The 27,029-nt window shown below is 43.0% G+C and overlaps 1 protein-coding gene across 17 annotated transcripts in view; it reads right to left on the bottom strand.

Moving 5' to 3' along the window:
- Erc2 (ELKS/RAB6-interacting/CAST family member 2) overlaps positions 1–27,029 on the bottom strand; it is an 846,765-nt gene that overhangs the window by 166,009 nt on the left and 653,727 nt on the right. For all 17 annotated transcript variants that reach the window (XR_003834802.1, XR_003834790.1, XR_003834792.1 and 14 more), the window contains one exon: positions 8,677–8,811. Coding sequence is in view for 4 of the 17 variants with exons in the window: in XM_021181424.1 (XP_021037083.1) it covers positions 8,677–8,811 (135 nt within the window). In the remaining 13 variants the exon portion in view is untranslated. The remainder of the gene's footprint in view (positions 1–8,676; positions 8,812–27,029) is intronic.

Below are 27,029 nucleotides of genomic sequence, written 5' to 3'. Positions count from 1 at the left end.
TTCCAACTTGGCACATCATTTGTGTTGGAAGCATTCTGGAGTTTCTTGTCATGAATTAACAAATTGCGTGATGTAAACCTAACATCATTCTATACAATTGCATGTATAGGAACAAGCTAATACTACAGAGAGCCATGCTTAAACATTTTTATATCATCTCTAGGCTGTGCAAAGCTAGAGCTTCCTCAGCTCATTAGTGAATAGACACTGAATCAGAATGTGTACAGTGTCATTATTTCGTGATTAAGTTTTATATATATATATATATATATATATATATATATATATATATATATATATCTTTCAGGCTTTGTGAGTGAGTGCAGTGTATATTAACAGATGCCTCCAGCTCCTTTTCCTCAGCTGTTCCCTTATCTCTGAAGAGCTGCAAGTGCCTGGAGTGTGGAAGTCAAACATGATCCTTATTACATCAGTTAAAGGGGGTTGAGGGAGAGGCAGTGGTATTCAGCAATATAAAATGGATTTCCCGGCTTCCCAGTACTTCAAGGTTGGCCACCCCCTTTCATAGAGAGTTGACATGCTGCCTGTTAGACAAATGTGAGTGGATTAAGGCAGCACATTGAGAGAGAACCCAGCCTCTGATGTTGCCAAGCCTCAGGTCCACCAGACAGGCTGGGGAGTGTGGGCTGGGCCTGAAAGCCCCGCTGACTGGAAAGACAGGGCAACAAATCTCTTAATGAAGCCCTAATACTGTGAACACAATGCAAAACTAAAACAAACCAGTAAAGAGAAAAAGCCCTGCTTTAGCCTAAGCAAGAGCAGAATCCTGAATAGGTGCTAGCCTCCTTTGATGGAAACTCTTTTCTGTCCCGAGTGTCTCAGCACACCAAGCCACTATGTTCTTTTTCCCACACATTAAGACCATCTCTGCTGGGTTTATCAGGGCTTGCCTCATGTGCTCACAGAGGAGGAATTAACATCACACCCAGATTAAAGAGCTCTGGCAATAATCTGCAAAGCCAGTTTCCCAGTGCCTGCTAACTGGCCTCTTCCTGGGCCTGGAACGGTTGGGGGAGCATGGAACTGCCAGCAGAGGAAAGAGGCACTTAAGCACCTCTTGCAACAGCAGCATTTGTCCCATCTCCCTCTTTACCTGTGGCCCCACAGAGCTTCACTCCAGAGCTTCTGCTCTTAAAAGTAAGCAAACAAATAGACTTCCACCTTTCCTTCGCAATAGTGAGAAGATGGCACCGGCCATTTGGCACATATTTTAGTAGCTTTGAGAACTTCTGATTGGCATTGTAGAGATCATGGGAAGGTGGTATTTGTGCTGTCTTTTTAAATCACATATTTATTTATGCAATCTGCTGAGTTTTAAACACTGTGTCTACCAATCTACTTGTGACCAAAGAAGTTCTGGGAAAGAAGCCAGGGGCTCATAGACCCCAGGTCTATGGACATACAAGCCTATCACTGGCTCCATCTCGAAGAGGTCTGGCCTGGGAATGGCAGTGGTAAAAATCTCTGAACCCCTTTCCCATCCAATAAAGAGCAGCACCCAGAGAAGAGCACTTCATGGGCTATTGGCTTTGAAGCCAAAGGTCAAGACTTCTTTCAGAAAGTGGCCATGAAATCAAATTTGCAACACATGCAACAAACAAATAAACAAAAGGAAAGCTGTCCCTCAGGCAAACTTTAGACATGTGAGCTAGGTTGCATGGAGAACTAGAAATTAGTAGAGTGAGACTAGAGTCTCACCACCCCTCTCCTCCTCTCCTTTCCCTTGCCCTCTCCTCTCCTTTTTTTTTCTTCTCTTTCCTTCCCTCTTTCTCTCCCCCTCACTCCTGCTGTTCTAGAACTACATTTTTGTAAATCTGATACACAGTGGTTAAATTTTTCTTCCAGGTAGTAAACATGAAAATATATTTATATACACACACATCTACAGGAGAGAAATTTCTAGTTAAACATGATTGTGTGACATTCTTCCATATGTGGAGACACGCTCAGCTCGTCCTGACACATAGTGATACATACATATATACACACAGGACTCTGTGTATACATTTGCCCCATACCCATTTAACCTCAAAACATAAATTCTTTTTTTCCTTTCCTAAGCAAAAGCTAAGAATAACAACGTTATGTATAGAATTCATCTTCTGGGGGCCACAGAGCGCACTGAACTCTGTCAGAACTCCAAGGGCTTTGCTGCGGCTCCTCTACTATTGAAAGCACGTGGACTCCAATCACAGGTCCAATCTCACATTTCACAAAGGGCAGAGGGGTCTTGGGGGTTCTCCAACGGCTTTGTCAGAAGTCATGGGGACCAGAAGGCAGACTGGAACTGCTGACTGTCTTTGGGGATGTGGCTCTTGATAGAATTTGATAATTCACATTGTCTCAAATGTAAAAGGGATGCTTGGGGGGTTTTGCCAAACAGAAAGCCTATGGGCCTGGATAGGTCATCTGCCTGTGGCCATGACCTTGGAGAGGGACTACCTGTCTAGTTGGCTTTAAATTCCCTTTCCATAGGAATACTTTGAGGAGCCTGAGTACTCTACCTAAAGCAGGTACTCAAGGCTTGTGTGTGAGCTGTATGTGAGGCAGGAGGGTAAGAAGGCAATACCTCTACTCTTATTTCCAAAGTTAAGCAAACTTAGAGATCTTTGGCGTGTGGAAAGAAAGAAATGAGGTCACATTTGGGATCTAGAAGCCTCAAAACTAAGGCAATAAGTGCTGCAGTCCTTGAAGTAGGGCATAGGTCCAGTCCCCTGGGCACCAGGCTCTGTGTTAAAGCATCACAGCTCAGAGGCAGGGCATGCTGGGAACATTCACAGTAACCAATGGCAGCAGAGAGAGGGCCAGTGATCACTGTAGCTGAAGACAGAGTCTGGAGACTTGCCAAGTGAAGTGGGCCAAATATTTGTGCAATCAATTTTCTGGGGATAGATTTGCAGAACAAACCCTCTAAAATCAGAATTCAAAATGAAAAAAGCCAGCATCTGCCAGGACTAGCCACTACCTGAAAGTATCCCAGTATCCTGATTGAATGGAAGATAAACCTGAACTGAGGAAAAAGACCTCTTCTTTGCTTTGAAAGCCTTGCTTTCTTTCGGCTCCCATGTGGGCAAGGTTCAAGGGTGAGTGTGCAATGGAATATGGGTCCTGGTAGTCATCTACTAAGAGTGTCCCGTGGTCCACAGAACACTCTCATTCTGGGCCAGTTTTTCTTCTCCTTGAGAATCACTGCTTGGTGATCCCATGGCAATAGCAGAGTTTGCAAGAAGTCTTATTTTCATCAACAAGGTGACAGCTAGAATATAGAAGCATAAGGAGGGTCAGAGAAAATTGTGTGGGAGTGGAATGGGGGGGAAAGGATGCATCACAGAAGCTTAGACAGCAAGCAGCAAAAGCTGGGGCAGATGGGAAAGAAATCAATGAGGTATTTTAATTCAGCGTTGGGGGAAAAGACCACACTATTAGGTTAAATGTACTGTACAGTTCATCAGGGAAGGAAAAATACATTTGTTTTCTAGAAACAGTTGGGCTGTTTTGGCCATGCAAGCACAGATAGGTGTATTTGCACAGAAAAATCTATACGGATTACAAGCCATAGGGTTTGTAACCAGTGCACTTAGAGGCATGGACTCTTGCCTTGGGCGGGAAGATTTTGAGTTATTTTGTCTTTATTTTAGTGATTTTTTTCAAGATAACAATTTTATTTTTTATCTGTGTGTGTCTGTGTATGCATGTCTGTCTGTATTGGGCAAGGTATATGCATGTGAGTGCAGGTACCCATATAGACCAGAAGGGGGCGTAGGCTCCCTAAAACTGGAGTTACAGGTTGTTCTAAGCCACTCAAGTCAGTGCTAGGCATTGAACTCAGGTCTTCTAGAGGAGCTCTTAATCACTGTGATGTTTCTCCAGTCCAGTTATGTATCTTTAGGTCATGAATAATCTCTTCAAATATCACTTCTTAACCTGTATAACAGGGACACGCCCATCTGTCCTTCTTCCATATATATTATGTGAACAGATCATTCAGGAAACATTTATTGCATGTGTACTCAGGGGTCAAACATATATATATGTGTGTGTGTGTGTGTGTGTGTGTGTGTGTGTGTGTGTGTTTTGCAAGAGGCAACATAGAAATCAATCAACTATTTTTCTATAATTCTGATAAGTGTTATGTCTCCATAGTTGTGAAATCTGTGTCCACTCTAGAGAAATAAGATTTCTTTATATAAATTTAAAATTTTAAAATCTAGAGATCATTTAGGTAGCAAAAGGCACTTAGCCTCCATTTCCTTGGCTTGGGTCTTTTTCATTCAGTGCATGGGGGCCAGGAGAAGACAGAAGATTCTTTTCCTGGGCTTCAAAAAGTGTTGTCTATGCCAGTTCTAGGATGCTCAGGTTCTGCATCCCACTTCCACACTATACTCAGAGTCAGGTGCCTTTTCATGCACAGGCATTTGAATGAGCAAGCCGTAACATCTGGGCCTGTAATGATGCAACATCCCACTCAGTAGCTGGGACAGAAGTGTGGGGATTCCTAAGCACACAAGGGGCAGGTTGCTAGAACTGTCTGCGCTGTATGCCTCTGTGCTGTGCAGCTTTCACAATGATGGGTTTAGAACAAATTTGAGTGGCAATGAAAAGAGTTTACTAAAATATGCCTTTTTCTGGGACAGTAAAAGTTGTAAGATGCCCTGCCCCCAAAGCAGAAAGACTTGGTATGGCTAATGTGCTTTGAGGCAGAGAAGGACACTATCTAAATTAAATAACAGAAGATACTGATGACTATAGATGTAGGGGATATTTAGGAGAAATTGTGTTAGCACCTTGCTTTGCAAAATAGGTGATCTTGGTAATGACAGTAAAAGTTGAATCACTAGTGTGTTGCCTGCATGTTCATTTACTTTGTTCTTTACTATGTCATGGGAAATATTTGTTGTGTACTTTGTGGCTATTTTGTGTCTTAAGGGGGTTTCCTACATTAATTACACAGTATTGGGATGTTCTTTTCTGCTTGGACATATTTGATGACTGGAGTCATCCTGGGGTTACTGGCTTCTAGATCTTAACTGTTCTGCTTTCAAGTAGGGGTTAAATGGTTGCACTCAAACTCTGCCATGGCTCCTCTGATTGCTTCTTCAAATTCTCCCACCCTCCTTCATCTGCTTTGTGACCACTGAATGACGATGGATTTATGACCATTATTGATTTCTGTGGACTCACCATAAATGGCTAGCCTAGTTCAGACCTTCACTGTTCCTATTGAGAGCACTCATTCTCCAGGAAACGAATAGGAGAGGCTCTCCTATTTTCCGCTATGTTAATCACTAGGGTAGTGCCTAAAATCTCTTCCTTCCATGAAAATACTGCTTGAAATAGGATTAGTCTTGTTTTAAACTAGGTAGTCTCTTTTATTTTTCCACCTAATAGCATGAGAATACTATTTCTCAAAGCACAGATGTTACAAAAAAGAATTTAAAACCACGATCAAATAAGTCTTGGAAATGCTGGATTAAATAAAATTATAGAGCTTTCCTTCTTATATGCCATTTTGGATCCCTTGATCTGCTAATGGCACTGGGCTGCTAGGAGATAGAGTTAAAATGTGCAATACTTTCCCAAAATTCTTGGCCCACTGTTGTCCAAGACTTCCCTCATGGGACTAATGTTCTAGAAGGTATTTGGGGAAACGTGAGTTTAGACTTATAAAGCTTAGATTTGGTTTCTTTCAAAGAGAAATAAAAAAAAATCACAGTAAAGGGCAAAGGGACAGGAGAGAAATGGAAAAAGAATATAATTCTGCAAATGCCTGGCAATACTTATGTTTCCTGGGGGGAAAACACCGAGTTTCTCTGGAAATGTAGCAAAGTGACTGGGTTTTCACAGTTCCTCACTTTCATGTGTTCCCATCTTGTCCTACACCTCAAGAAACAAGGGCAAGGGTTTGTGGCTGCGTGTCCAGAAGACATAGCGGGTTGACCCTGATGGCTATTGAAAGGCCAGGGCTGGGAGACTCAAGGAAAGACATCTTTTCCCTTTAAGTCAGTTCAGCTGACTTAGCACAGTGGACATTAAATTGAATCTCACCCAAATTAGCTCCTTGTATAGACTGTCAGGATGGCACATTTTGATATAGGACTCTCACTTTCTGTTAAGAAGTAGCTCTAGCCTCTGGGACATCACTGTTCATGCCCTATAGAGTCATGCATAGGGGTTGTAATCAGTTGAGAGAGACTGTACTTTTTCATAACTGCTACATTCTGTGACTGAATTGCTTAATGATGCCCCTGTTGATATTAGGTTGTTGATACAAGTGCGGGAGAGGACACCTTTTCCTAAATCTGGAGGCCATGGTCTAACAGGGAGTCTCATTCAGGAGGTTTAATAATTCCATTTCCGGTGTCAACCACATATCACACCAGAGGTCTGTGCTTAACTCTCCTTTGCCCACTGAAAGAGTGAAGCCTGGCAGCCTTGGTGATTCCAACTTAAAACTATAGAAGTCCTCTCCTGGGTAAGGCTATTTTGCTTCTACCATAAACTGCAAGTTCAGAAACCATGGCCCTAATAAGCTTCAACCTTTAATCTATCCTATTGTGATTGACATGAACAAGAAAAAACAAGAAGTCAATACTAGGGAGCTAGATTGTTAGGCTAGGACGAAAGAGCAAGCACCATGAGGACAGAGGTTTATCTTGCCTGCATGGTCTCTCCAGGCTCTGTATAGTTCTGGCATGTGACATTTGCTCCAGAGATGAGCTGACAGAGCAAACTACTAGTAATCAGAATCTAGCCAGGTAGCCTTCCTTCTGGAGCATGGGATTTTTCCCTAAAGAAGAATGCAGGATCCATCCCTGTGCCCAAGTGTTGTTCAGAGCATTCACTGACTACACTAGTGACAAAGATGTGTCCAAAGTCTCTGTGACATGTCTCAGGCAGCTAGTTCTGGGAATGTTAATTTTGGAGTTTTAATATTGAAGGATCATTGATGCCCTGTGGAAACCTTTGGTGATGTAGACACAGGAGGCACTAACTGAGCAGGCAAGACACTCCATTGCCAGGCCATGAAGAAATGTTAGGAGGTCAGATTTTGTGAGAAGTACTATTCACAAAGCAGACAGATTTGATCTGGTCACCATTTCCTGCAGGGCATATTAGGATACATGTCTCTGCTATATCAGCAGGTCCATGGGTGACTCACTCCAGTTCTTCCTGGTATCCTTTCATGATTTCTGATACTATGTCTGGGAGAAGGGTGGCCTTCTGGCATTCATGGCTCAGGAGGACAACCAAAGTGATGTCTTCAGGTCTCACTCCAATGAAGCCTCACACTGACTATTCCTGGGAGAATACCAAGGAACAAAGGGCAGTGTGCCAAAGAGCAGCAACCAAGGGCAGTGATCTCAGATATGCTGGGACAAGCAGGTGTGGTGGTAGGGACAAAAAAAAAAAAGATACATAAAACCAAACAAAATCAAGGACGTATAAGGTAATGACAAATAATTAATCTTTCTACTTTCCACGTTACCAGACTCTAAAGCTGTTTCAGAGGGCTGCAGTCCACACCCTGGGGCCTTTCTGCAGGAGTCTTTGGAAACCTTCTGCAGTGCTGGGGTCTCTGAGGATAAGTTCTTCAGGGTATAAAGGTCACGATTTCCATGGTTTTTGCTTTATATAACTGGCTCCCCCCTGGAGTTTTATTCCTGGCCAATCATTCTAAGGACTAGGACCTAGCTTCTTTGGGATGCCCATGATGTGAAGGGAGAGAAGAGAGGCCTCTGAAAACAAGCAAAACCCTCCCCAGCAATCACTGATGTGTTCTCTACATGCAGTTAATACCACAGTGCTTCGTGCTGCCGTTTGAGATACTCTGGCTTCCACAGACAGTTCTGTGCCTTTTCTAAATCCCACCCATCTCATGGAATTTATTGTACAAACCATACGATGATACTACATTACAAAGGTACAGTAAAAGAAGAAAAAAAACCTACTTATATTGATTATATTGTTCTGATTAATTTGCACCTGTTTGTAATTTGCATATGAATCACCTTCAGGAGTTTTATTACTAGACAGTATAGTTGCTGCATAGTGGATAAGTGTGGACCAAGTTGAAAACTGCAGGCGTTTTTCTCTTTCTTTTTTGGTTTTGTCACTTTGTCCTTTCATTTGCTCTACTTAGTCAAGGAAAAAGGTAGGCTCCAAACTAAATAAGCTGGACTCCTCGATGTCTCTGACAAAAAGAGCAGCAAAGTAGATTCTCCTTTTGGCGTTTTACCTCACCACTAACTAGCACCACTGAGAGCATCTGCAGGAGAGAGTTCAGCAAACTCAAGGTTTCTCTGGTTGCCAAGCTCTTGGGAATAGAGTGCTTTCTTTTAAAACTTGCAAAGACACATTCCAAAGTAACTAGCCATTAGATATGACCAAGTACTAAGCTGCATAACTAGGAAAGAAGAAAGGAGGGGAGGAAAGAAAATGCATAATATAAACAATAAAAGACAAAACCTTAAAGAGGAAGGAGAAAGGAAAACATTTAGATTCCTTGAGTGATGGAAATAAATACCAAAGCTATTAGTTTCAGTTCAAAGAACGTATCACTCTATGCTGTTTATTATCTCTTGAGGATTATTTATTTTATCTTAAAATATCCACAGCGTAAGAGGGGTCCTAGAGGTAAGCTGCAATGAAACTGACCTGGTCTGGAGAGGGCCTGTGGTTGGAATGCTGTGACCTCCCAGGAGACCGGTGGTGGTGGTGATGGTGGTGGTGGTGGTAATGGTGATGGTCTTCATCGTAATTGTCTGCCATCAGCTTCATCCTGTTCTGGGTCTGTGAAGAAGGAAAACCAGAGAAGGAACCATCAGGAGCAAGATGATGAGCCCAATAAAAACAGGGCACAACGACAGCACCTAAAGGAGTGCTCCATTTATATCAATCCAGAAGTTCTCATTTTTAGACACATTGAAACATATATAACAAAGGAGCTACGTCATTAGTTCTGGTAAAGGAAGTTTTAATCACACTCTTGGAGCTAGCTACGTAGCACCTGTACATGGCAATGTGCTATTTAAGACAGAGACAAACACATGGTAAGGTATAGGCAAAGAGATCCAGAGTGAACTTACAATCACAAGGTGCCCACGGTCACATCCTATACTCTATCAAAGGCCCTCAGGAGGCCCTGGAAGCAATGCTGGGAGAGAGATGTGTGGAGACACAGAATGACAAACATTGCTCTCACAGGACAAGGCAGGGAATTGCACACCCAAACTGCCAAATGCAGGGGCACTGATGGAGACTGCTCACTGCTACAATGGTGACTTCTCAGGAAAGGGTGTCTACAGCTATTTCAGCTGCCGTTGTTCTTTGAGAGAATTGGTGCAATGTTGGTGGAAAACAAGCTGAACGCTCTAATCATGGAGTGCACATCACAGGGGAGTCTCAGAGTCATAGTTAAATACTGAGAGCCACAGGTCAAGAAACAGAGCAAGGATGAGCTGGCAGAACAAGTCCACAACAACATAAACAATGCCCAAGGCCCGCTGAAAAGAGAAGACATGAGCTAGTCCGGAGAGTCAGAAACTATGAGTTTAAGGATAGGGCCACCTAGATTCAAGAGTTGCTCCACCTAACTTTGCAGGTTGTAGTATCCTAAGGTGATTAACTGTCCTAACCTCGATATCCTTACCTCTAAAATGGGTGTGATCCTTTCTGGGATAGCTGAGGAGCAAGTGTCAATCAAATGCCTTCACTACCATTATTGCTGTCATTTTTTTTTTTTTTTTTACTGTAAGAAAAAAAAATGGCATCCTTTGTGCATGCTGTCTCCTTTGCCTGTAATTCCTCTCCTTGGCCCCCTTTTTTCACTAATTCACAGCACTTTCTCTAGAAGCCTACTCTTATCTGTCTGTCTGTCTGTCTCTCATCCATCTATTCATCTGCCCTTCAATCTATCTATCTATCTATCTATCTATCTATCTATCTATCTACCTACCTACCTATCAATTATCCATCTTTCCATTTAGACATGCTGGGGATTGAACCCAAGGCACTGTAAATACTAAGCATATTTTCTACCATGGAGCTACACCTCCTCGGGCCACAGAAGCAGACAGCAAGCTGATACTGCTGCAGTGACCGGAAGGGCAAAGGGTGCTGCTATGCTAGACAGGGGCTGCGTGTCTTTCTTCAGTAGAAAAGGTCACTGAGAGTTGAGGACATAATGTAGGTTGCCATAGCGGTCCCCCTGGTGGTTCAGGATGACAATGACTCATCAGTACCCTCAGAGCCTGAAGTTGGAGGCCTTTGGAGCTTCCAGCCAGTCAGAATTTTATTGTGCAAAATAATAATTATTTAATAATAAAGTTTTATGGGCCTAAAATAGTGCATGCTCATGATATTTCTCATATACAACTGTGGTTTCCAAGATTTCCTAAGAGGAATAATCAATATTGCAATTTGGCAGCAGTAAAGGAAGACATGGACTTTAGCCCCAAGAGCCATTTCTTGACAAATGGCATGGACATTTCTGAGTCTTCTAATTTTCAATCTCTAAGCCCCCTTTCTTGTTTGGCCACTACTAGTAAAGACAGCAAACAGCTGAACAGGTAGAAATAGCTATCCCATAAGTACGCAGGGTCTGTTAAGTTTTGGAAACACCTCATGTTCTGGCTCTACCTGCCAAAGGATGCCTTGTGATTTATTCATTCCATCTTTTCAAACGTGTACAATATTTGAAAGGTCCCAAAGTGAACATAAAAATGCAAGTATATGATAAAATAATAAAAATATTTTTAAAAAGACCCACTTAAAAACTAAATTAAAAAAAAAAAAGCTCAGGCAAACTTTGGCAGTCACTAGCTTTTCCATTCTTCATGTCCACTTAATGCATCAGAAGACCCAATGGACAAGTCAGGACTTCGAGCAAAAGCAGGGCAGTAGAGCCCTGTGGATAAGACCCCCCTTAGTCCTCCTGCCATCAGACATGCGATGTCCAAGTTCAGTGTTCACACCTAAAATTCCAGTCTTGCCACAGGGGACTGTACTTTTGAACTCATGGATTAATAAATCTGGAACAGTTTCTTCCAAATAGAATCAGGGGGCCTGAAGTGAGCTATGAGACCCATGACAGTGGCAGAGGAAGGGCAAGCCCAAGAAGGAGTGATGGGGGCTAAATGAACAAATAATAACACTGCTATTGTAAACACTGCGATGCCCTTACCCTCCAGGGGAGCCCCTGTGACTTTATGAGGTCATCGTCTTACCAGCAACAATGCTCAAGCCCCTACCTTTGAACTGTGTCCCATAAAAGAGTGCACGAGCTCAACAAGATGCTCTATGCAGCCCTAAATGTGTCTGCCGAAATGAGGTGTTGGAGAGTAGGCATGTCACGGGATGGGGACTGTAAATGAATGATGTCATCTTTCCAATTTGGTGCTGAAATATAAATAAACCACATTGTTCATATGAATACCAGATCTGGGGGAAGTGTACACAGAGCAATTGTGAGCGGAAGGGGCTTCTTTGATTAGTCTGGGAGGAGAGGAGGGTGTGAACCAGAGGTGAACACTTGAGTTCGGACTGATACTTCAGACTGTTTTTATTTATCTTGCGGGTAACATATCTCTTAAACTGTGGCCGATTTCTTGCAGCCTGGGTGATCATGTTATGTTCCATAGCACCACTAAGCAAGCTGGCTCCTTTAATGTAAATCGAAATGGGCCTCTTCTCATAGCCCACTCTGTAATCCTCACCCAGTCCAGTTACATTGTTTTTCTACCGCACAAAGAAAATCCTGGGAGGATAAGAAACACTAACCAACACTCCCTAACAGACAACAAGGAAAGCCTGCAGAAAGCTTTACCAAGGCTCCCAACAAGGATGGTAGTTGCTCAAAGGCCATGCAGGTTCAACAGTGGCTTCATTAGCATGGCTTGTGTCCTACAACCATAGGATACATGGAAGGTCCACCACGAGCAGGTCTTCTGAGCGGACCTAACTGGAAATCCAGAAAACCCCAGGGAAGTTGGAGATGCATACATAGCATAGCACTTAAAACATGGGACTCGTTTAGTGATTCACTGGGGCCCATTTTCACTTCATCCCTGACATCTCTGTCAACCTGAAGCACCCATCTCTGGGCACCATGTCAGACTCTATTTGTGTATACTGCATTCTCACTACTAAGCCATGCCTGCATGTTCTGTTCCCTTTTTCTTCTAGAAACCATCTGTTTCTTCAGGACCAATGCCTCATAACGACTTTCCTTTTGCGTGCTTGCCTACCACAAGAATGTACCCATTAGCCAACCTGAGGTCCCTAGTACTCTCTGAATTTAATGTCTCCAGAGGCTCAGAGGCTCCCACAGCCCTCAGGACAAGATCTTTGATTCTCAACATGCTTACAAGTTTCTTGCTAGGTAACCTAACTAACCTCCACTCTGTCTGCCTTCTCTTCTGCTTTTGGAAGCACAGTTTTCTGTTCCAGCCTTGTGCTTCATCCCTTATCCTTTTACATGAGCTATACCCTTGAGTTCTTAAGCTCTTAGCTCCAAGGCAGTCACCTCTAGATATGCCTTCCAGAAGCACATATCACAAGGAACCATGTGTTCTACTGTCTCTCCTAGAACCTTTCACTGGCCCATTTCCAACCCCCTTCCCATCACAGTGCTTACCCCAAAGGATGGCAAATAACTGCATGTTGGCTTGGCTTCCTCCACGCTGTGGTGAGGATCTCTTGAAGGAAGTAATATGTCTGGATTACCTTTGTATTCACCACCTACTGAAGAGTCTAGCAAACGGGTGTCATCTCTGTAAATGAATGTGTGTGTGAATGAGGAGGACACAGGTCACTTACTAAACACGTCCTGTCTATGGCAGTGGATGTGTGTGTGTGAATGAGGAGGACCTAGGTTACCTTGGGACAGATGAGGGAAAGCATGCGGTAGGAGGCAGTGATGACCCTGTTGAGCATTTAGCGTTAAACTTTCCCTGATGGGCTTGTTGTTGTTGCTACTGTCTTCCTTGAGAGTGGATGGAGAGGGATAAATGAATAGCTCTTGAGCTACTAGCCACATAAACTTGTTCTTTATGAACAAGTAAAGTGGGCCTAGAGCCTACCTGCCCAATTATCTCATTATGAATAATGAGTACCTATATCTTATGATGTGCATTTCCTTACTGTCCCCTAGGCTTTGAAAGAGCAAGGAGACTTTGGAAGGCTTTTTACCAGTACCAAAAGTCAACCTGAAAAATCCAAACTTTCTCCATTAACTAAAACCATTGGACATTGTGTGTACAAAGGTGCTAGATACGGTATCTCCTCTGACATTTCTGAACAGCGTATTCCAGGAGCTTTCAAATGAGATAAAAATCCTTGATTGACTAGTAGAAGATGTCATAGCTTAATCACAATATGTAGCTATAAACGTGTAATACTAAAACTTCACATATATCTAACAAGGTGGCAATAAGGAATGAAGCTTTGATCAGTCATCCAGATGACATTAACATTGAAAGCCACATAAATATGGTTGAAGGAAGAAGAAAATGTATACAATAAGATTTCTTACCATGGGAAAGGAAGATAACACTGCACTTCAGTAACTACATTTTTCCTCTCTTAAGCTTTGTTTTCTCCTGGTTTCCCAGCAGGGGAATCTAAAACATTCCAGAATTTTCTACATGTCTCTTTCTACCTAATCAGATCAAAGCAAGCAGTTCCTGTCTATAAGTAAAAGCCGGGAAGCCACAGAACAAGAAGGACAGACAGAGATTCTTCTGAATGTTCATGCAGCTTAGATGGCAATGAATCTTAATTGTGTAGGATCTGGCTTCCAGTGATGATGTGACAGTGGACAATAAAGAAAGCAAGAGGTGGCAAAGTTATAGGAATGGACACAGCTCTATATAAGAGTAGGAGTCATAAGTCAAATGTCTGTGATGGATAACTGCTCAAAAATGCCACTTAGTATTCTCTGAACTACAGTGAATAGAAAATAGTGTGCCAGTGTGTGGCTAGCATGTACCTATCAAATCCTTACTGGGGACGGGGCTGAGGAGATGGCTCAGTTAGATACTCAGGAACAGTATCTAAGCTGACCTCTCTAAAATCACATGCACACAGGAAGATGCACACATACTCAGACTTTCGCACTTCTAACACACACACACACACACACACACACACACACACACAGAGAGAGAGAGAGAGAGAGAGAGAGAGAAACCATGTTGAGACAATGATTCTGGGTTTACTTGGCTATGAAAGAGAGCTCCCAAGCCCCTTACTTGTTCACCTAGTAAAGGGAGGACTAGGACAAGTACCCAGGTTTGTGGTTCCAGGCTCTGACAAGGCCCTAGGCTAGCTGCAGAGGCCAAAGCAAAGGTAAACATGGGGAATGTAAGTCTGCTCTAGATCCCACTATAGCATCATGAAAAGAGAATGAGAGGGAATGGGGACGTTTAAATAGATAACCAGAGCCGGAGAGATTCCCCTACAGCTGAAGGCAAAGTCACCACGTAGGCTCCCTTGCAGCTAGAAGCTGAAAGTTGGCTTGGCTATGAGTGTATAAGGAGACAAAGACAGCCAGGTGCCACAACAAACTGGCCTTCTCCTGACCTTGAATGAGAAATGCCACTTAAGACATGCTATGTGGACGTTCCTTTTTTTACTCCTTCATTAAATATGGAAGAAGCAGGAAAAAATTAGCTATCCGAACGGACCACTCACCTGCTTTCCAGGAAGGAACTATCAGTTTGGTGTATAATGCAAGCAGTCTAGGATGGAATGAAAGCTGAATGCTATGGAGGAAATGTGCCAGGGTCTATTTACAAGTGTTGGCTGACCCTCTCTCCCTGCTACGTTCCCTTCCACATTCTGCTATCATGCTCTTCTTACCACTTCCCAAGAAATGCAACAAATGCTATCAGAATTTCTTTCAGAAATCCCAGATAAAGTCTCACTAGATCCTCCCCAAGCTCACACCTTCCTTTTGTATAGATTAATATACCCAGAGCTTGTCTTCTTCCTACAGATACCTACATTCACTGTCTTGAATGATAGAGCTGCTGTATTCTCTGGAGAGGCAGTACCTGCCCTGCACTCAGGCAGCTTGTTTCTGTCAGATATTCATTGTGATTCCCACAGTGAACCAATTCCACAAGGCTTCTGCCTCTATGGAATGGGCAAGCATGGACACAAGGCTTTGAGCACAGACCAAGCACCACAGGCAGGTGCTAATGCCTCTGTTCATTTGTCTTGAGAACAGTAGTATTTCTAGATTTGTGGGTTTTCTTTCTTTTTCTCTGTCTTTCTTGCTAAAGTTGTAAGAGGGAGGTTATCCTCTCAAACAGCTTCCTGCTGCCATCTTGGGAGGCTGGGGAATTCTCTGAAACGTCTTGATAAGGATGCCATCCAACATCATCTCTGTCCTGCTACCAGCTGCACAGCTGCCAGGGGATGAGGAGGTGACTTACAGAGAGTACCCTACTCTATCCATAGTACAGATGGTGGGTTCCCTAACAGTGTTAGGAAGAGCATGGGCATTTCCAGAGGGAGCCACACATTAAAGTCAATACTCAGCACGTTGCGTACATGGCCCCTGCCATGTCAGAAAACAATGCAGTCCTGTGTCATCTTAGTTACAGGGCACAGCAGCCCTGTGACCCAGGCTGGGGTGGAGGGGATACTTTCATAAGGACAGGAACCTGTGACAATGGAGAGACCAGATAAATGTGTATTACTGACAACTAGCCCATAGTGGCGATTCTTATCCTGGCTTACCTAAGGAGGAAACAGAGGCAGAGAGACTGAGGCTGATCTAGCTGAAACTGTGGCATTCTTACAGGGTCCCTGTGTTCTACCACTTAAACCTTTGTGGATTGGCTTCCTTCATAAAAAGGGGGGGAAAATCAAGTTTGGTCTGGAAGTGAGCTGGGCTTCTGGAGAAACTCCAGTCAGAGCATAAAAGAGAAGCAGCTCACAGGAGTTTAAAGTTCCTGGTGAGAAGGATGAAATCCACAAAGTCTTGTCTGAGGTTCAAAGGAGTGTCGTGCTGCTGACTAACCCTACTGTAAACTCACAAGTCATTCTCTGCAATCCTCAAGGTTCAAAGGAGTGTGTGCTGTTCACTAGCTCTGGTATAAGCTCACAAGCCATCCTCAGCAATTCCCTACTGCGCCTCGAAGCTCCAACCCAGCACCAGAGATTTAGATCTGGCTAACTTAAAGTGCTAGCAACTGCAGACTACCAAGGAATTCCTAACATCCTGAGAGCTGGTCCCTGCAGTGGTGTGTGGGGGGAGGGGGAGACCCTAGAAGTTTCCACCATCAAGCTACCAAGTTGAGCGCAGGTCTGTCGAATTAAGTAGTGGGCAGCACATGCTATACTTAGCTTTTAAACACTTGTAAAGTCCTCTTCATTCATTTATCTTACTTGTCACTGACAAGCTCCTCAAGGACTGTAACAGTATGCAGAGCATGAAGAGCCTGGGTAAACAACACATATTTTATGTGGAATCTAAACTGTTTCAACCCTGAGAGTCAATAGAGGGTCTCAGAAAAAGCTGGGACTCTTCTACTGAACTGCGAGGGGTTCTGGGCATGGTCTGTTCTGAGCTTCTCTACAAAGCAGACTGTGAGATCAAATATCATTTAAAAAAATTAGTTGGAAAGAAAGGAAGACAGGAGGAGGGAGAGAAAGGGATGGAAGGAAGACAAAAAAGTAAGAGGAGGAGGAAGAAAGAGGGCACAAGAGCCACCAAGGGAGGAAGGGAAAAGCAAGGAAGAGGGTGACGGATGGGGGAATGGGAGAGGAGAGGTCGTAAGAGGAAGGAAGAAGGAAGAAGGAAGAAGGAAGAAATGATACTGGTATGTGTATGTTTTATGATTTAGATTAAATTTGTGGTGATGAGGAAGGCCGGGATCTTCATTTAGTGCATAAATCAACAAATATTTGTCCTCACTGGCTGAGATCTCTCCCACCAGATTATCTCCATCCAAGGATGAAAGCCAAAGGATGCCCTTAGGGCCTGGCACAACGGAAGTGGCCAGGCCACCAGATGGGCACTGATGATAGGAGCCCTGAGGCTGAGTGATCAACTGCAACTTAGGAAGCAGCCCTGATACTCTAAGATAAATGAGGGAGATCTAGATAAATAAACAGGAGCCCAAGGAGATGTCACAGAAGAGTCCCAGAGAGGACAGGGCCCTCTAATGGTTATATATTTACTTTAAAATGCACTATACTAAATTATAGTGCCCACCTCTGAGAGAACATCTAAAGAAAGTACACCTTTGCGCTCTGAAGATACAGAGAAGGGGGTCCTTAAAATGACTTGAGAAGCTATCATCAGGATGAAAGAGTAAAGCAACAACATTGGTCTGGATTACTTAGAGTAGAGACCAGACATTCATAGCAGCCCAAAGAAAATGAACATATCCAGAAGAATGGCTCTGTGGCAGAGGGACATTCTTCCACAGAGGCTCTGACACTTGTGCTGAACAGGGAGACGATGCCATCTGGACCTGCTCCCAGTCCTGCAAGTGGCCAGGCAGAAAGGCAAAATCTAAGACCACTTCAACCCTTCAGAAGCAAGTAATGACAGCATAAGGCGGTGGGGGAGGGCATTGTAAGTGAGGCAGGGCACACATGTAGTAGAGGTGCTGGCCATGCCAGGAGGAGGGATGGAGTGGGGAAGGGAGGGAGGAAGACAGAGACAGAGAGACAAAGAGACAGAGACACAGAGAAACACAGAGACACAGAGAGAGACTGACTTGGAGGGAGCCACACATAGCTAGTGCCTTAGACAAGGAACAAGTCACTGTCCCAACTGGTCTCCACCTTGGGTACGGAAGAGGAAGAAATGTGAACAGGCTCATCCATTTTCCAGTCAGAAAACAAATAGGAAGAGAGAATTCACAGCAAGTGTCCCAAATACCAAAGCTCCGAAGCCTCCCCTGAGGCAGTAACTTGCCATGGTGGCTAGCTGGCTAGTAGTTCCTTCTTTCTGTTTGAACTGGGATATTCTTGCTGGCTTTATATGGCACACTACGAACCCACTTTGACTAGGACTGATTCAGTTCTAGGTGGAAGGAGAGTCTGGGTCCCTTATTCCACACAGGGTGGGTTTTCACAGGCCCTTACAGATGATCAAGCAAGACAGCTCATCACTTGCAGGTCTTGCAGGCTCCTCCTAGCTGACACATTCCTCTAGCACTCAAACATGGTGTCTCATCTGTAACGTCACATCTCCTCTTCTATTTCTTACCACACCGAACTAGAGACCAGGCCCAGGCCTGTGAATTTGACAGAAATCCAATTAAAGGAGAGAAATGGAAGGGGAATTCTCCTCCCATCATGCTCAGTCTCCTCATTAACATATGATATTACATCCATCAAATGGGTACCTTAAAAATATTCTCTTAGTTACCTTTTTAAAAATACACCCCCCCATTCTGGCTTTCTATAGCCCTGTAAATGAAAAAGCACAAGCTCAAAGCTTGGACATACACAAAAAATAGAGATTCAAGTACACATGTGATACATGTATGCTCACAGACCTAGGGAAACTTGACTGGAGAAGAGGGGTGTTGTTCTTGAAGATTCTAGAGCATTTTAAGGTCTCAAATCCTTTCCCTACCACCAAGGGCTTCCCAGAATACAGGGTCACTAACTGTTAGTGGTTGGTTTCATTTTTAAGTAAGAAAGTTCACTTAGAGGTGGGGCCAAAGCTTCCAAAGGGTGAAGAACATCATCGCTGACAGAATCAGGACTGAGCCAAGGACTCTTATCTGTGGGCTGTGCACAGTTTCTGTCTGCCTTCCGATTGCTCTCCAAGTAAGGACAAGTCTGCCCTACCTAAAGCCTCTATTACCATCGCCCAACCTGAAGACACAGTCGTGTGTTCTGAGCACTGTAGTATGAATTCTGATTCCATCTCCACAGTCTGGACAGTATTAACTATCTAGTCACTGTCTTTTGGGTGGCTATAGCGAGGTTAAAGAATTGTCCTTTTTCACTGAAATAGGAGACTTACTTCTCTAAGGGCATTATTGATTTACTCTTATAACTGTATTCTTTTTTAATACCCATAAGTTTTTATATTATGCAAGTCACATAGGCAAGTCATAAAACTAAGCAGCCCAGAAGCTGATTAAGAGAGAAAACCTCAAAATCCTGATTCTGACGTTTCTTGGTTAATGTTACTAGAAATGTTTGGATAATGCAAACAGACGTATCCACACTCTGTAAACTAAAGTATCAAGAAAACAGAAGGATTTGGGAGACGGCTCACTTGCTAGATAAGCAGGGGCATCCAAGTACAGAGTCCAGCAGCCATGTACACCGGGCACAGTCTTGTGTGCACCTGTAGCGCCAGCACGGGAGGCAGAAACAAGGGATCCTGGGGGCTTGTTGTCCTGCCAGCCTAACTGAAAACAGAGCTTTGCTTCCATAAGAGGAATTGTCATGGAGTATAAGGCACAAATCTATACAGCAGGGCACGTGACATCTGCTCCTGGCCTCTGCTTGCATGTACACCCCCCCCACACATATGCACACACAGTTTATATCATACACACTATAAATAGATCAAGCTATTGATTAGAGCAAATGTCCATTATATCTTGCTAGTCCTACCTCAATGCATTAGTATGGAGACTCTGGGAGACCAGAGATCTTCATTTTATTTAAAGAGATGACTCAAAAACCCTACATTATTGGCTGCTTTATAGTATATGAACAGTAAACACGGACAGAATCAATCACTTATGGACATTTGGGCGATTTTCAGCTTTTCTTTTGCCAATAATACTTTAAAGAATACTTTGGCAAGGGAACAGCTTGCCTTCTGACATGAGTTTGTTCTCAACAAGGATGGATGCTTCAACATACCACAGCTGTTTCCATAATACGTTAGGAAAAGAGAGATTCAAGTGATATCCCTGGAATAGAATATAAACATTTTAAACTTGGAAAGATATCACCAAATTCAACATCCAGGCTGAACCTCTTTCCCTGGACTGTGCTTAGATGAGCTTTCTTTAAACCCTTTTCATCTTCAAATATCTTGTAGATGGGAAAGTGTCCCGTAACTATGTTTCCCTTATATAACTTTAGCTGAGAACCTCCTGATTCACATGGTGGCCATTACTCTTTCATCAGCTAGAGACGGCTCATGTTCTTTTCCACTTTTGGGTCACTTGGAAGAGACTTTCTTACTTTCTACTGAGAAGAATTGTATTTGTTAAGGACACCTGTGGGGCTGATTTCAGAAAGAGCAGAGCAGAAGTAAGATGGGAAAGGGGTGGAAGGAGAGGTATTTGGGGTCACTCAAGGGGCAGAGGTTCCGGGATGGCAGAACTCTCCTTACTGTGGTACACTAGTGTCTAATGGGTTCACCTGAAATATACAGGATCAGGAGGGCATCAACTGGCTGGTAAGGAGGATGCAGCCAACCCTCTTTCCTTTAAGCTATATCTGGAATGGGTGGTAGTTATCTATAGACTATTAGGACTTTTGGCTCTATTAGTCAAGATAAAACTTCTCCAAAAAAAGACCTTTGAGTTCTGACAAAGTCTAATTCACCCATGGGAGTGTCTTGTGCATGTCCAGCCACCTACCCATATGCACTGGGAAAAGGAACATAACACAAATTTTTCTCCAGGTGGGATTTCTATTTGTAATGGTCCCCAGATGGTGACCTAATCCTTACACATTGCCACAAGAGATTGGAAACTAAGCACCTCAGGAGACAATTATTAAACAGCTTAAATATGATGTCTCCTAGTCTTGTAGTTACCTGGAATTTTGTAGCTTCATTGGAAGGCAGCTGTCCCACTCCTGCTCTTTCCAGTTTAGGGAAAGACCTTGTATCCTTGAATATTTGAATACAGTTGTTTTATGTATCTCTGCTCTAACTTGAAGTCCTCTCCACTAGCCACACCCTCTCTCTTAGTACTGTCTGTACTCTGACACACACAAGGGCACTATTAGGTCAGAGGAACTCATCTTAAGAAATAATTTCTAGAATATAGTCTCAACCTGAGCTTTTACATATGTCCTCACTGAGGAACTCATCTTAAGAGGTCAGAGGAACTCATCTTAAGAAATAATTTCTAGAATATAGTCTGGACCTGAGCTTTTACATATGTCCTCACTGAACACTACTGAAAGACACTTAACATACTAATAAGGTCAAGAGGTTATGCTTTCTAAGCATCTCTTGTACAATGCTAAATTCTCATTAAATATAGTTCAGCAAACTTTTATCCTGATTGCCTGTTTCCCTATTAGTCATTCACACACACACACACACACACACACACACACACACACACACAGACTTAATCTACCACTGGCAGGACTGTGAACTGGTACAAATGTTCTCAATGGCTATTTGGGATTGTTACTCTATATTCAAACTATGGACACAGTGAGTCTGTGTGTTTGCACGCTCACTCTAACATTTTCTCATGAAGAAGAAGCTGGACTCACTCAGGGCAGAGGATGTTGGTGAAATGTTAATCACAGTGTCAATCGAAGAGGTTTTAATGTTAAATGATCAACATTTCTTTTATCAAATGATTGAGTGTTCATTATGGCTATAGTGGAATACTCACCAACCCTCCAAGAGAGTGGAATATATTTATATTTATTAAAAGGAAAACATAGCACAACATAGAGTTGAATAGGAAGAAAATAAAACTGGCTTATAAAATAAGCTGCTCATATCGAACAGTGTTTAAGTGTATACGTAGCTTTTCAGCCACATCGGGAAAGGCTCCACAATATAAGCACCAAATACTGATGAGCGTTGCTAGATACTTAGATTTCAAGACTATGTTTTGTCCTTTATTCTCTCTTATAAGATGTAAATATTTAATACCTGTCACGAAATGATACATAAAATCACAATGATTTGTTCATACGGTACACACACACACACAAAATGAAGAAATGGAAATTGCTTCTTGAATGACGAAATGCCATGGTAAGCATTTCACGTCTGAAGAAGACAGGATTTAGATTTTGGGGCGAGATGGAGAAGCATAACTTTCAAGGACTCAGGCTTCTGGTGTCTTCTGTTTTAGTGGTCTAAGACAATCTAGAATCAAATGGAGCCCCCTGACTAGCCTCTGACTAAATGGCCACAGTCCCACCCCTTTTTCCCCTACTCCTCCAAATTCTGATGTCTCTTAGCAACCAGCATCACCAGTGTTTTTCTAGTTTGGTAAAATATAGGGACTTCCTCCAGGAGGTCTCAGTTAGAAATCTGGCCCCTTTCAAATACTAAAGAATTCATACTTCAAAACTGTAAGGAGAGGCATGGCTGGAGATACAAACACACAGCTGGCTAGAAAAGGAAGTGTCCCCGAGTCCATGTCAGGCTCAGAACCAAAGTTCCAGTGCCAAATTCAAATCCTCCCCCAAGAGCTCAGGAGACCTCATCTGGATCAAGTCACTGCCCATCTGAATTCAGCACTGTGGGCCAGAGGTTAGGAATCTCTTTGCTGGGTCTTTTCAAATTGAGAGTACAGCTCCAAGCTCAGGAAGTTCCCGAGTGCAGCGCTATAGTAATGTATAGGGTAAAGTCATGCAAGAAATATTTGTCTCATTCCCACACAGTCAACATGGTAATTATATAGGAGCTTGGACATTAAGGACCCAGACATAAAGGGCTGGGTTAAAAGTGTAATTACAGCTCAGAAGTAGCATGTGCCTGGGGACATTATACTACAAAACAACAACAAAGAGAGAACACACAAAATCAAGTGGTACACTGGGGTCTCCCCTTTACTATTTTTGGAAAAAATACCATTAGAGAATAATGTACCATAATGACTATTCAAGAGCAGACAGGAGTTGGAAACTGTTAATAAACTAGGTCTTTAGTTCTCCAGCATTTTAAGGTTAATGGACCAAGGTTCTCTCTGACTCTCACACTTTATGGAACACTTTATTTGACATTTGTGTTACAGAGAAAAATCCTTCAGATACCCACATCTTATAATTGCATAAGGAAAGGAAGCTATTATTTTATTCTTGGGGTGACTGGGTGGAGGTGCCTTAACGAAAGAGCCAAGCCATACCCAACTGACTTCTATAAAGTTTATACAGGATGAGGACATGCCCTGGGCGGTGTCTAAGACTCAGCAAGCTCTCATGAGCTGAAATGACCCTAATATCTCAGGAGACATTTTATCATTAGTTGAAAATTCTGGTTCCAAGCTTGCTCTGTGCTGACAGTTTTCACATCACACTTGCTTGAGAGAGCAGAGTGATTCCCTATTGTCTTGTGTATCAGCTAGAAATGGCTCAGTTGCTGGGCAGGGCCAACCCCCTTCTCTCTAAACCACTCAGCTCTTTCTAGCTTCATCCACAGAGTCTCTCTTGAAGATGGTCTGTCCCTAATTGCAATATATACAGAATCAGCTCTACTCTGGGAGTTCTCTAGTCAGGAATAGCTCTCTCCACAAAACTAGGTTCTTTAGCTACACCATAGTTGGGCTCAAGATGTGCTCTTTTTAATTGCTGTAACTTGGAGTATCCTGGTGACTTAAGAGACTTAGAAGTAGAGTCAGAAGTCCTGAGCTTCTCTGGTAGATGTGTGGCCAAGCAGAAGTTACTGAACCTTTGATTCAATTCTGATTGCAGCTATTTTTTATCTGTCTATATACGAGGCACCATATGGAAGCCCTGAGAAACTGACGTTCAAAACCACCGTGCTTAATATGTCTCTCTTCTCCCTTTCAAATTCTCATACTTCCTCCTCAGCAATGCCTCTCAGAGGGTGTGAAGCTTTCTTAATCATAAAGACCTTGGGTCTGAAGACTGGCATGATTTTGTACCAGCTCTGCCCCCAAGAAAATGCATGGTACTTTCTGTTTGCTTTGTGCTAGGACCAGTTTAACTCTTTTGCAGTTCACCAGTATAAAAGAGCTGGCATACTAATATCCCACCAACATTTCAAAAGAATGTTATAGTCTACCAAAATGACAAGTCTGCTGTCTCTTGCTTTCTTTGAGATTGACTTTAAATAAAGCACAATAACTGTATAAAAATGCAAGTGAGAACCAAGGCTCTACTTCAGATGTCTCAAGGGGAGGGATCATGTCCCACAAATCAATCAGCAGGACAGGAGATGTTGAGTGGTTTTGTTTGTTTGTTTGTTTGCTTTTTAATCTTACCTTAGTTCCAGAGAACTTTCAAAAATAATTTGGGTCTGCATATAGTGCACAGGAACTATTTTTGTCTTTGCAAGTCTCATTTTCATATGGAGATAGGAGGATAATTTGGGGTTCTGTTCTTGGGAGAAGCTGAAGAGCAGGTACAGATACAAGGCCATATGTGACTACTCTCCAGACAAGCAGGGATGAGGAGCTACCTGCTTCTCCTTGTAGATTTGCCCGAGAGGATCCCTAACTCATAAAACCTACCAAGAACCTCTGTTGGAACAAAGAGTAAATTATAATCATGGATACAAAAATCCCACTCAAATAACTGCACTTATAACTCCAAGTGATTCAGTAACCCCCAAGCCGGGACAGAGCCATCCAGTTCAGTAGATTCCAGTGCATTAAGAGTGACTGACCGCCAAACTATGTGAGATGCTGATCAAAGAAAAGGAGAGGGATAATTGCTTCCGACCCAAGCAATTTGAGATATTCAACAGTGGTTTTCAGGATGCAACTCTCTGGGGCCAAAAGAGGAAAACCTATTTCCAAGCTTTTTTTTTTTTTTTTTTTTTTTTGGTGGATTCACCAGGAGTAGAACAAAATGATAGGATGTGCCTGAGGTGCTGCTTAAGTGAATGACCTGGTTCAGGAGTGTGGAATGCTGGGCTTACAGCCAGCTTTGGGCCCTTTCACTGAAAGAAGCAAAGACCAAGGTCAGTAGGCCACTCTGTCTGCTCCTGGATGACTTCCTCTGGGCTCATGGAGTTGCCATTAAGTGGACTTGTCACACAGCCTGCAAACATGTTCCTCAGACAAGCTATGGCTTTCTGCTTCATCCACTCCTTTGGTCTTTGGTCAGAACCTTCATTTTCTCAACAGCCTGGTCTGGTCTTTTTTTTTTTCTTTTTTAAAGTGGGAAGAAATTTCAAAACTCAGATATTCTGGTTTGTTTCAAAGACAACATTCTCAGCCATGGCCTGATACTTCCCTCCTGTGGGGGTGAGCCATAGTTGGCTGTGATTCATCCGTTTCCACCAGCTAACAATAAAAAATTATGTCCCATTCTAAAGAAACAAAAGAAAAATTATAGTGGAGTTGTGTATTTCCTTTCCTGTCCCCAAAGAGAATCTGAAGAATGGATTCAATATGCCAAATTAAGCCATGAGAACGTATTCATATCTAATAGGAGTTAGCACATGTTATAGCACTGAACGTGGCTTCAACATAATTTATATTCCAACTTCTGAGGTCCTGGGTTTAGCATGGTCTCCTTCCAGTGCTGACTCAGGAGCTATTGTCACTGTGTCCTCTGGGAATCCTTATCATGTTTATGACAAGCTGAAGGCTCCTCCTGTGACAAAAGAAAGTTTCTTTACACAGCAGTAACACCCATGATCCAGAACTGGCAACTGATTTTAGGGAACCAACTGCCAAAGTGAAAAGAATGGCCAATTCTTTGCAAGTCTAAGTCTGTTGTTCTAGAAACAGGAAGTTTGATGATGGAGCCATCTTTATCTCTGGCCAGAGTGGCATGTCCACCTGCAGCTTGGAAGGCTCTACAAGCAATTCTAAACCCTATATTTAAAGCAGGGAAGCTTAAGACTCCTAAACGTTGGACTAGCAGCTTTGGTTAGGTCTGTTCCACTCCATTTTGTATTAGACTTGCCAAAAGCACAAAGAGACAACTGGGACATTTGCTCATAGTATCTGCTATTAAGATAAATCAGCAACACTTGAGTGTCCCAGCTTCATAAAAAACAAACCCTTAGCAATATCACTTCACTCTCCAAAACAACAACTCTTTGCTCCCCTGCCTCACCAAGGGTTGCATCACTAGAAAGCTTAGGATCTCGAGGCTCTTCCTGCAAACCAAACCCAGCTCAAAAGGCCTCACAAGGCCTTGGCCCAATAGGCCTCTTACTGCCTGGACACGTATGATCAGGGGTGGGAGAGATGAACATTCCTTTGCCAGAAGGGAAAGGACCATCCTAATTTCGGTTCTTTAAAAAAGACAATGTGTGTTCTTTTTACTTCATTTATGGTACTGCTGATAACTCATGGTCTGGTACCCCCCAAAATTCCTCCTTGGTCAGAGAAGAGTCGAGTGGACTTTGGCCTATGTTGATAGGCTCAGTAGAGACTGGGCTCAACCTACAAACACAGCCTTACATTCTGTAGAAGAACACGGCAGCTCCACCTTCACATTTTAGGACTAAGACCATTATTCCACACAGCTGTAGAGCCCTCACAGCTGCTAAGAATCATGTCCTGCAGGAAATGTTTTAAATAACTCTCCTCTGTGAGTCATTGGCAAACAATGGACCCATTCTATAGGAAGGCAAATTGATCTGCTCACTCTTATCCAATTAGCAAGTGGAGGTGAGTCTAGATTACACTTGCCAGAGGAGTAAGCTTTGAAGCCTTCCCTACTCCCTACTATCATTGACATCTAGACTCTTCCAAGACTGGCTATAAGGAAGATGCAACTGAATTCTGGTAGGGAAGAAAAGAAGTAATAGGTCAAGTTCAGTACCAAGCAGCTGAATTGGCATACTGGCTCGGCAACGCCATGCTTCAGCAACGCCATGCTTCAGCAACGCCATGCTTCAGCAACGCCATTCCTCACCTTACTCACCAGCAAACAGAGCCCGGTGATGACATAACATCTGCCAATTGTTGTGAGGACTGCAATAAGTTAACCAAGAAAATGCCTCTGTGCCTGGCCTTGTGTTTACTTAAGAAATGTTAGCTGGGCTAATGGTCTGCAAATGATGTGTCCTCACTACTCAACTGGAAGTGCTATGATGTATCCTCACTACTCAACTGGAAGTACCATGATGTGTCCTCACTACTCAACTGGAAGTACCATGA

Source organism: Mus caroli, chromosome 14 (genome assembly GCF_900094665.2).
Source record: "Mus caroli chromosome 14, CAROLI_EIJ_v1.1, whole genome shotgun sequence".
Lineage (NCBI taxonomy): Eukaryota > Metazoa > Chordata > Mammalia > Rodentia > Muridae > Mus > Mus caroli.
The sequence above is the reverse complement of the archived record's forward strand: the minus strand, read 5'-3'. Positions and strand labels throughout refer to the sequence as shown.